We start from the raw sequence: 12346 nt of genomic DNA on the forward strand, positions 1-12346 counted from the left end.
ATTCTCAATGTCCAATGTGAGTCAGCGAAAAGTCTGTATTTTGCTAATTGAATTACAATATATTACCTCACAAATTAACATCAAGGCAGTTGCATGGATCCATTATACAAATTCCATTTTCTAATTCCATTTTCTAAAGCCAGCCAAAAGGTGCCCTCAAACAAAATGTTAAGGATTTAATTTTTTATATGATACACACAAATATAAAATGAGTTAGGATAGGATAGCCATAACATTAGAAAACAGTTATATAGATATTACTGTCCATTATGTGAAAACAGCAGACTTGTTTCCTCACATAAAATTTAAATGCCTCGATGAAAGACCTTGTAAATATATATATTAAAAAACTGTTTTCTCCACAGGAAATCTTGTTAGGTGTGGACAGCAACAGTTGGTCAAAACAGATGAATTGGTGCACATTTCTTTCTCATTTAATAGCCAGTATTATCATCACTCCACAACACTTATACGGCCTTCTAAATGAAAGACATTAGTTGTTTATATATTTCTCCTTCTAGCATTTCCTACTTTCAGCATCCAAAAGATTATTATCATCCACAAAAGATGTGGGGATTTATTGAAAGAGTAGTACAATATCAAACATGGCGACCACTTCAGTGCCCACAGTGTACCCAAGTGCTGAAAACAAGTTAGAAATGCAGTACCGACATTCTGGCCTGTTATTGCCCATTCCCAAAGGCTGACATGTTCACTGTTACCTGCACTTCCAGATGAAAGACTGTCACACACAAATCTAAAAATACAGTTATAAAGGAGGATGATACTGTAGTTTGTAAGGGTCGAGAAATCAACTGAAAAACACTGTGCAAACAAAATACTGTTAATGTGTAAAGTCAGCTTTAGATCCATTTACATTTTGTAAAATAAGAATACACAATTCAAAAATCTATAATCAATACATACAGTTCTCATAGAGTAATTGCACATTACTGTATATCCATATGATTTTTGGAAAGCACTAGATTTCTATCAATGCATTATTTAAATCACTCCAATAAAATAATTCAAAATACATTTATTGATATAATACAGTCCAAAATAATGCATACTTTTATATCATAGGGTAATAACTTGATATAAAAGAAAGAAATCTTATATCTTTGGGCCAGAGTTCAGCATTCTTCCTGTAAAATAATGACAGCACTGCCACCTGCAGGGGAAACTATGGGATTATCACTGTAGAGTGGATTTGATGTATGAAGAAATGATAGCCAGCACGGCCTTCCATAAGCTACAAGATGGAACATTTGAATTAAACAGTTTAGTATTCAGCTGCCCAAGTAATTTTTTTTCTTCTATCGCTTTAGAATGAATAATGCATGCAGATAATGATCTTACTGAAGACTGTAAGCATGTTTGTGCTCAGTGCTGGATTTATAGCAGCCTAAAGAAGAGCTCCCAACTGACAATTCACTGTTATTTAATCCCTTAAAGATCATTGGCTGGGCCAGACTAACAGAAGTGTTTGTTACATCCATCATTCATCACAATCTATGCGTGTGAAAGCAGTATTACAGCATAGCATAGGTCAAGAGAGTTGCAACACTTCTTCTTAGTTGATGAGTGTGTATATTTGGTGTCTGCGACTGTGCTGAGCAAAAGGAAATGAGTCTGACATAGTTTTATACTCCAATATGCTCATTTATATCAATATAAAATATAAGGCAAATATAGTACAAGCACGTAAGTGCTGTGGTGTTACCTTTGAGTGCTGAGGTATAAAATGCAGAGCCATATAAAGTTATGCAGTCATGCCAGTGACTACAGCATGAAGCTCATGCATATGCATGATAACAAAACCCATTTAAGTGGGGTTCCATAAAAATGACTGATACAGCAAGAACATTTTCTGAATGTCCTGCATTAAATAGATAAATATGAAGCGCTCTGCAGGTAACTGAAGGAGAAAATAATTCCCAATCTTGTGGGGGTAATGACAACACAACACACCCGTGTCAGTTTTTGAAGTTATAGTCCAGTAAATGGGATTAACAGTACAGTAATTTGTGTTAAAGATGGGTATAATTAACTGGGCCATTATGTTATAGTTAACATTAAGTGAATTCCTGTAAACCAGGTTTGTGTTGACAAATTAAAGAGGATAAAATGACTACAAAAACTGAACTTTAAAGCACAAAAAGATAAAAATGTAACGTGACACTAAAAGCTACATTACGGAATAGTAATTAGGGTTCCAGTGTCTGTCTGTCTGTCTGTTTATCTTCCTTTCTCAGTCATCGCTCTCAAAGAACAGCTGCACTCGAAAGAGGGGAGAACCTGGGTAAATGGTAAATGGACTGCATTTATATAGCGCTTTTATCCAAAGCGCTTTACAATTGATGCCTCTCATTCGCCAGAGCAATTAGGTGTCTTGCTCAAGGATATTTCAACACGCCCAGGGCGGGGTTTGAACCAGCAACCCTCCGACTACCAATCAATCGGTCTTACCTCCTGAGCTATGTCGCTGAATGCTGTGGACATGCAGCATTTAAATTCAGCGAGCCGATCCACTGCTCAACGGCTCTGCTAGAGAAAGCCTGGCGCTCGACACGTTCTCTCCAGTGAGGTCTTTGTCCAGCTCACTAGAGGCAGCAGCTCCGAATTGCCCGTCCAGGCAACCTCCTGGGTGAGGCACTGGTGCAGGCTGAGGACAGCCCAGCCATCCTGCATGACCGGCACGGTGGCAGAATGCCTTCGCAGGGCGGTTCGCTCAGAAGAAGGGGGGAAGGCAGGAAGTAACGCCAGTTCCTGCCCGGGCGGTGACGATGCCAGGACATGCTGGCGGTGCGGCAAGAAAGGCCATCTGATGAGGGTGTGTAAGTGGAGGCTGCGGGATGATGGTGAAAGACAGTAACAGTCAGGAAACAGGGGCAGGCTGGCGTAGACGGGACACCGTCAGTCTGTGGGCAGGACCGCCCTGAGAAGAAAAGGGTGGGCTGCTTGGGCTGCAATGAAAATAGCATCTCATTAAAAACACATTTTCAACGTACAAAAACGGCAAGTTACTCACACTTACAAAGCACTTGCACCCAATGTCTCCTAAATTGTTTCAAGTCACATATATGGTCATTTTCTGTTTGCATCCAATGTTTTTATTGATTGATGTATGTAAAATGACCAATGGGGAGACATATTCTTTGTGGGATAGGAGCATTTGTGGCAGGAAAAAGAAGAAGAAGAAGAAGAAGAAGAAGAAGTCCCTAAGTTGCAAAATCCCCTTAGTTTTGGGGTTTTATTGCGTGGACATGTGATGTCGTGAATGAATGAAGTTATGAATACTGTCTGTTGAAATGGGGTCAGAATGTAAAGAAATTAATGTTTTTAAGGGCTGACAGTCTGTGGCTGTTGCGGTTATTTCTGTGGGGAACCCTGAAAAGTGCCAAACTCTCTGTGCTGTATAGGTATGGGGCATGCCCCGCCAAGGTGTAACTTGGCTGGATGGCATATCTGCCATTTCAATTTATGTGTTGTGACGTAGCCGGCACACCAGTGACCGCGCTAATTGACACAGGCTCTACCAGTTTCATTCAACTCAGGCTGTTAGCCACAACATCGACACAGGTGCAGCCCTGCCTATCTGCCAGCGACTGTGGCGCCTCCTGCTGGCACTGAGAGCAGAAGTGGAGGCAAAAATTAAGGAAAGAGCTGCGGCTGCCGTCATTCGCCCCTCAGAAAGGCCTTCCCAGCAGCGCTGGTAAGAAAAAGAGAGATAGCTCGCTCTGGTTCTGTGTAGGCTACAGGCAACTAAAAAAAAGACTCCCACCCACTCCTGCATGGTGATAATGCTTTGGATAGCATAGGGGGTTCCACTTGATTTAGTTCACCCGACCTATGTAGTGGTTACTGGCAAGTCCCCCTCACTGCCGCTGCATGCCCCAAAATGGCCCTTACTGTGGGGAATGGCCTGTGGGAATTTAACTTTATGCTGTTTGGGCTTCCTAATAGCTCGGCCATGTTCAAGCAGCTAATGGAGAAAGTGTTGCAAGGCGTGCCAGCGACAGTGTGCGTAGTCTACTTGGGTGATATACTGGTGCACGCCCTTTGTTTTGATGCAGTGCCAGCTAATCTGCTGCTAGTCTGGAAGCATATTAGCAAAGCCCTCCTCAGACTGAACCCAGCTAAGCGACAGTTGTTCCGGAGAGAGGCGAGCTTCTTCGGTCACATCGTAGGAAAAGGGAGGTGGCTACTGACCCAGCAAAACTAGAGGTGGGAAAGGGACCCCAGGGTTGACTCTGACTGACTACAGTTAGTAATGGCGCAGGGCCTCCAGTCCAGAGTGCCACAGTGCATCCATGGGGTGCCCGAGACCGTGCCCAGGCTCCGCCAGCAATTTTACTGGGGCTGGAGCAGAAGAGACATGGAGAGCTACAGCCAAAGAAGAGGCCAGGGGGCAGGGTGAGGGCGCCGTCTCAACAGCAAGGCAGTGGGGCTCCGATGCACAGGGTGGCGGTAGACATCCTGGGGACCGTCCCCAGTCACCCAGAGGGGGAACCACTATGTGTGGGAGTGGTTCTACTTTACCAAGAGGCCGAAGGCATGCGTGGTTCCCTCACAAGAAGCATCGATGACAGATGGAGTGCATGATTCACAGTGTATAATGTGAAGATATAAAAGTTAAATTTATAGTTTAGGCATGATTTACAGATATTCTAAGGACATCAGTGTCAACACTGAATAAAACATGTCATGCATTTGTGCATATTATAAATTAACGGTTCACATTTCTGATAAAAAATCTATCCTCTTCTTCTCCCATGTCTTATAAAATGTGAATTCAGTGCTGGAAAACATTTGAATAGAATATTATCCTGTGTAAAAACGGTTATAAAGGCAAAGGCAATAGATGTAGACCTATGTACAAATTTCTAAAGTGATTAGATTCGACAAGAAAATACAATAAATCTATGAATAGTTTGGTAACAAAGCACAATTCTGTTGTCGTGGAAAGATTTGGGTTGACATCACTATGTAGATATGAAACCTCACTGGTTAACACAACATTTACTCTCTAGCGCCCAAACCCAGTCCAGTTTATTAGCCCTAATCCCATCCCAAACCTAAACCACCCATCCAAACCCTAGTCCACCAGTATGTCAAACTTCTATACCCCAGCAGGCCCGAGTCTCAAATGGAGCACCTTTGGTGCAAGTTAGTTGACCTTAAATGATTCAATACATATCCAGATTTAGAAATGAAAAAAGAGATCTGCCAAGGGAATGCATTAGGTAATGAATCCTATTTGTTGAGTAGGAGAACCACATGACTTGATCTGTGAATCTTCACTAAAGTTGCTTTTCCACCGCATGGTACCGGCTCAACTTGACTTTTTTTGGTTTTCCATCAGGCAAAAGTTGTGGATAGTACCTGGTTTTTTGGTATCTCCACCGTCGAGGTTCCAAGCGAGCTGAGGCGATACCAAAAAGAGACATGAAAACACTGCAGACCACTGATCGGGTGGAAAAGCGACTTTACCCTCCTACGTCACCTTTGAGCAACCAGAGTCGTCTCGTCGTCTGAGCTCTGATGTAGGATTTCCCAAACTCTCCTGTTTTTTTCAGCAGTCTTTTGTCTTGCTGCCTTCAGCCTCTTCTGAAACAATATTTGTCTCCTTGCTGTGACAGCCACGTACCGAGAATCAAGAACACCATCCGTTCGATATCCTCCATTGTTCCTGTGTGCGTCGCGTTGAAGATGACGTCACGACAGTTTCATGCGGCGTCGCTATGACGACCAGCTACATTGACGGGGGTATTATCTGCAGTGGAAAACGAAGTACCTGGTACCAAAAGCGAGTAGAGTCAAGTAGAGTCGAGTCGAGATGAGCCAGTACCACGCGGTGGAAAAGCGTCTTAAGGTCATTACTGCAACTCAACCAATGTCTCTAATCTCAAACCCCACGTAATTCTATTGTCACCGCCAAAATTTTTTATTCATATAAATAAAAATTGATGCAAAGTGACTGTGTGTAATGTAGCTTCAAGGTATACTATACATAGGGAAATCTTTGCAGAAAAAGATGAAATGGTGAAACTCTGTATGAGCTGGTTTAATCAGTACTGCCAAGAAACACACACACCAACAAATGTCCAGAATACAAATGAGACATGTAGACAAAAGAGGTACAAATGCCCCTGGTACAGCCACTACAATGTTACAAAGCCTTGTTACTATAAAATATAAAACAGTGATTAATGTATCACAGTGTTGACAAAAAGTGACAATTTTGGAGCATACACACTGTCACCACAATACATTTCTTTTGTAAATAAGATTAAACTGTCACTCGTTTTAAAAATAAATGTATTCAAAAACACAATAACATGGAGAAAAAAAAATTTAAAAACAGTCAGGTCAACTGAGAAAAGGCAAATCTGGTTCATTGTGAAGTCATTCTCAGAACCCTGGTCAAGAACCACTGCCCAAAAAAAAAAAAAAAAAAAGAAGTAAACCAGAGCATGGCATAACAGTTAGTGTGGTACTTCCCCAAAGCGGTCAGAATCACTTACAATCCACTAGTTGTCATTATCCATCAGTATAACAGCATATCTAAAATAGTGTAAGTTTGATCCCTCCACCCACCAATCAACATACTTCTAAAATATTGATTCAGTTCTAGAGATTAGCGAAACAAACAAAGAAAAGAAAAGGATAAGCCATGCTCTTTCACCTGTGTTCACTTCCTTCCAGATGACTGTTCATTAAATGTACACATGAATGACTAGGCTAATCAGAATGCCCAAGTAAATGAGTATGGGACTATCAACTGGTATGGCTCTAAATTCTGAACCTGAAGGGTGACAGCAAGTGGGAAATTGGGGCATGTGATAAGCTGTCATTTAGAAAAGGGGTAAGGACCACAGGGTCACTGTCAGTGTAAATCATTACACTTCAAATCTACTGTGAGAGGGACAGACAAAGGTTCCAACCACACACGAAAGTCCATTCAAACCACAGGCACATCTGCACTTACAATAAAACTCTTAGTCACGTCCACAGTGGCAGCCAGTTCAGAACAGCAATCTCGTCAGTACAGACCTCTGCACACACACATGAGTTTAAACACAGGCACGCACACGCTACACGTACACACACACAGACAGACACGGCACATGATGACGTGAAACTTTGCAATACCAAGACCGATTAATACAACTGCTTTGGGCCTTCAGAGTCCCAGAATGAAGAGGAGACCAGGGTAAAACTGATGAGAAACACTTGATATAGCGAGCATCCAAACGCCATAATATATATCCCTAAATGGTGTTTCAGTGTGATAAGTCTTATCACACAAGAGACTGAATCTGAATCACATTCAGGCGCTTATATACATATCATATGTATATATCTACGTTGACACACACATACTGCACCTACTATAAATACATACATAGATATGTATCTGCATGTATATACGCACATGTATGATTACTAAAGCAGATATCTTGGGGATCATAAATTTAAACCCTGCAAACGGTCCGCCCCCACTTCTTTCAAAGCATACACTTAATGTACACATTCATAGTCGAGCTGCAATAAAAACACTTTCCTTTCAATTCTATTTTCCAATCCAATTTACTTACAACTCTCGTTAGTCATTTAAAGAAGAAAGAGGGCGGACCACGAGTGTACGAAAGTGCGCTTTGGTTCTTTCTTCTTTTTCCCTTAATTTATTCCCCAGAATTCCCTGCTGTGTACCTCTACAATACTGACCCCACTGACAAAAAGTGCAAAAAAGAGAGTCCTTCTCTTTTTTTCTGGATCTACTAAGTGTTTAAAAAAATAACTATTTTATCGAATCTATTTTCACAGGAAATAAACATCTTTTCAGTAACCCATCTAACAGACCCCCCACCCCCACCCCCCAATTAAACACACACACAGAGGCAGGACACATTGTAGACATTTTACACACACACACACACCGAAACAGAGGCAGGACACATTGTACACCACAAATGGTTTGGCACTTCGTACAGTGGAACATGATAAATTTATCTGCTGGCTTGCGTGGCAAAATTATTGTCCTATTCAAACAAAATGGCACCAATTCTCCTAATGGATATGAAAAGCAACATGTGTGAATTCATCAGTCATTTTGGCTGGAAAAGTAGACTAAAAGGATATGGGAACTCTCTGTCTGATGGTTCAAACTGCATCCAACATGCTGAGGTTTTCTAAAGAAAAAACATGTTGGTCCTGGCATTTATTCAGATTATTTTTTTTTCAATTCTTTGATTTTTTTTTAAAACAAACATTTCTACACTGAGAAAATATTTTTGTGTGCTTAAAAACCTGAGCAGCCTTAAATATCCCTTGGGTTATCAGAAAAGCTAGGTTTGGACTATTGCAGTGACAGCATTGTGGCAATAATGGCAGCAAAGACACAAAATCAGCTAGTTTGTGCAAAATGAGGTCTCTCTAGAGACTGTTAAAATGGACAGTTAGCGAGCTATGTGTTCCATCCTGGTAATGATTCAGTGTTGTCACGTCGTCTTAACTATGACCGGTCTGGCTTTCGCTATGTCTTATGAATATTCATAAATGACAACGAATCAGAGCTTTGACAATACAGGAACAGAATTGTAACACACAGGTACACACAGCTGAATATCTGTTCATCAAATAGGATATCCGTGTCCCCTCCTGGACCCTGGATGTGCAAGCTTCCGAAGGAGACGCCTAAATCTCAAAGTTCTGAGGGCCGCATACCGAAGGCCACAGATGAACCCCGTCCCATAAAAATAAAAGTCAGTTTTACACCACACAAGTTATCACCCTCCAAGTCACACCAAGTCCCGCACGCTTCATGTTCGCATGGTAGGGTCTGCCAGTCCCAGAAAGTATGTGCTGCTTTCTGTAGGACCAGGAGACTTGTGCAGTGAAATCCCAGGGATCTCTGTCAAGCTCGGAACATTCTAGAATGCGTCCAATGCATTTTGCAGAACATCTGAGAGAGTTGTAGGAAAGCTGGGCCTGAGACACTGACCAAAGTGGACGGAGGGGAGGTCTCATAAAAAGGAGAGACGCATAACAGGTTTGTTCAGGGCACATATTGCACAACCTTTCCATCGGACTCATAGAAATCTTACCCATAATTTGGTGGAACCTTTCACACTTTCAGAGAAAAAAGCAAAACGCTTTAAAATACTTAATCCAATATGCATCCATACAAAAAGAAATCTATTTTTAAAATGTTGCATTAGTTGGACTGGCCATTAAAACACACAATTCAATAACATGATTTCCGTTAATTGACAGTAAACTGAAGAGTTACAAGACAAATAACCGTTCCTTGGCTCCCTTCTACAGTAACATAACCACCCTAGAACATCAGCGCCAGATTTTGCTAGTTTCGTCATTGTCATAGCAAAAAAAATTAAGACAATAAGACATTTCCTGTTGATAAAAATCCTCTCATTGAATTTTAAATCTTTACAAAATATTCTCCTGAATTTACAGTATGGCTGAATTTACCAAGCAAGCAGCATGTAAGATTAAGGTCCTTTGATACATGATTAAAGGAAAATAATGCCTAAGAAAATGCACACTGTATTGGGTCATTCAGTTATTTAATCTAAAGTTTAAAATGGCCATGTGGAGCACAGCTGTGGCCATTAAATTTTCACAATTTGGTTTTCTTGCCTGTATTTTCACCTTCCAACCAATCTGTAACCTTAAAGTGGATCTTATTCTATTGCTTTTGACTGAACGTGAGAGTAAAACAGTATAGATTTTTTTGGGATTCTGCTGTTAAACATCAGCTTTGTATGTTCACAGTTCATCATCAATGATGATTCACAGGTACAAACCTGCTTAGATTGAGCTGGTAATGATACTGATGAATACCTTTTTGCCATTTTCTTAAAAGCAGGAACAGTTTAAATGCTTGCCTGGCTGGTCATTCAAAGGACAGCTGGTGGACAATCAGCATTATGTGTCTCAAGAAACAAGGTTCTTAAGAAACAGAAAAGTCAATATTTAATATAAAGCCTAACCAAGGTTCATTTACAGGTAGAAATTTACTGAACTTTAGTATGAAATATTATAGCTGGCATTTCACATTTGTTGACCGAATTATACTGAGGACATCATCAATTTCGCAAAAAAAGGTAAGAACTCACTTGTGTCTCATTTAAATTTTGACATATTTAGAATACTTGTGCAAAACTGAAAGGTCAAAAGGGTCGAAAACTATTTTTCCTTAAATATATTACCCATATTCAAACAAGAAAGTTGGTCTACAATAAACAGCAAACAAATCAAATCAGGGAGGGCCAATTTGGATATCGAGCGCAGGAATACACCTTAGTGCAGTTTGTGACGAGGACGCAAACTAAACCAACGTTAAGGAAAGGGAGGCAAGATTCTGGGTCCTGAAGGAACCTGTGCAAACCAATCCCAAACCCAAAACCCAAAAGCCCTTTTGACCCAGTCACAACAAAAATCGCAAATGGGGAAAGGATGCGATGCTGGTTTATAATTTCTCGACTGAAAAGTTTGATAATCGCAAACCAGCGTCGCATTCAATCAAACTTTTCAGTCGAGAAATTACAAATCAGCGTCGCACTTCGGTTCTTCACCGGACATAGGCGATTTTCAGGGAAACTGTACCGTAAGTCAGTGTGCCAGTGTCTTAAAACTGCAGACACTGCACTGAAGGGCCAGGGCACGGACGCTCAGTTATGGCAAGCCATTGCTTCTGAGGGACACACACAGTTTGAAGAAAGAAGTGGATACGAACGGACACGATGGAAAGACCTCTTGGCTCGGGAACAGTTAGCTTCACGTAAACAAAACGATGGCTAAAGAGTGGGATATCCTAAGGCCTATTTGAGTAGATTGGCATCCAGCAACTTTAAAATGTATTTTTTCTTTCACAATTTCCTATTTAAAAAAAAAAATTATTTTCTAATGGAGGTGATAGTGTATTTCCACAATGACCAAAACCCTCTAAACACCATTACAAACCAAACAGAAACGGCACCCTCTGCTGTAAGGGTTTGGAACTGCAAGAGCGCTGTGGGCTTTTCCCATTGGGAAAAACCCGACCGTGCTGACAGCCGCGCCTGACTGCCGACAGAGGGTATAAGGCAACTTCTGTTCCTTTTCAGCACGTCACTTCGGATTCCTCCGCAAACCGCCATTTCGCCGTCGTCCCACACAGTTTCAGTTTTTCGTTTATTATTACTCGTCGAATTTTCGCGGGTTGGCTTCGCTCGGTCCCGGCACTACGCGCTCTGCGCTCCCAAGACAAAACACGATCGCTCTCCGAGTGTTGCTGCTACTGAAAGGTTGACTTTTTTTTGTTGTTGTTGGTTTTATTTTTATAAGTTTGTCTGACTGTCTTGTCAGCCAGTCTGTCTTTAGAAAAAAAAGAAGCTGGGCACTGTTCCCAGGGGAAAAACGCATCAGCGCGCGCCTCATCATGTGCTCTTCCCTTTCTGGTTGCAGTTGTTGTCCGTGGAGGCGTGGCTGTTCTGGGCCACGCCCTCTCCGCAGGGGGCCTGATGCAGGCTGTTCTGCTGCTCCTTCAGACGCAGGTCCCTGGGCTTCACCGGCAGGGCTACAACCAGCAGCAAGCAGAGGACGTGGATGCAGAAGTACCACGATCTGGGGAGAGGGGGCAGGGAGGAGGGAGAGGAGAAGGGAAAGAGGGACGGATGAGAGAAGAAGGGGAGGAGAGAAGGAGGAGTGGAGTAATATTTTAAATGTACGCACTGTAATTTCAGACAACAGGATAGCCACTGAAATACACATTTACATGATAAAAATGCGCTCCTTAACGTTAGCGTTTATTGCCAAAGATGGACCCCCTATAATTGACATTCGAGCAGATCATGTGACCGTGGATGACTGGCCTCTGGGGAACTCACCTGTAGAACTTTAATGATGGTCCCACCGCCAGCAGTACGAACGGAACGACTGTGTAACAAATGGCGATCTGGGTTCCCACCCACGTGATGACATCATAGATCAACTTGTGTGTCGCTGAACCCAAGAAGTGCTGCCTGATATTGTGCCTTATCTGGGCATAGATCACAAAGACAGTAGTGTTAAAATGATCATGCAAAACTGAGTGTATGGGGGGGGGAGTTTGAGTCAAGTTTATCAGATATAGTTGCTATAGTCACTACGATGCACCACTGGGAAAATGCATATTCATATGTTTCATATGCATTTATTATTTATCATGTATTTTTAAAAAAGCACTGTGATTTTTTATGGTTTGAGTTGGAAAGACATTAAAATCATTCTACAGAAAAGTTCATCCACAGGGTTCTATGCAATAACTTGGCTAATAAAAGTGTGATGTGGCTTTTCA

General features: G+C 41.7%; 1 protein-coding gene across 2 annotated transcripts in view; it reads right to left on the reverse strand.

The window, feature by feature from the left end:
* Nucleotides 1-6054: 6054 nt before the first annotated feature.
* The window catches only part of LOC135252379 (lysophospholipid acyltransferase 2-like), a 46503-nt gene continuing 40211 nt past the window's right edge, over nt 6055-12346 (reverse strand). For both annotated transcript variants that reach the window (XM_064330369.1, XM_064330379.1), the window contains 2 exons: nt 11898-12049; nt 6055-11634 (listed from right to left, as the gene is read on the reverse strand). In XM_064330369.1, coding sequence (XP_064186439.1) covers nt 11448-11634; nt 11898-12049 — 339 coding nt within the window. In that variant the 3' untranslated portion in view covers nt 6055-11447. The remainder of the gene's footprint in view (nt 11635-11897; nt 12050-12346) is intronic.

This window comes from Anguilla rostrata, chromosome 1, assembly GCF_018555375.3.
Source record: "Anguilla rostrata isolate EN2019 chromosome 1, ASM1855537v3, whole genome shotgun sequence".
Taxonomy (NCBI): domain Eukaryota; kingdom Metazoa; phylum Chordata; class Actinopteri; order Anguilliformes; family Anguillidae; genus Anguilla; species Anguilla rostrata.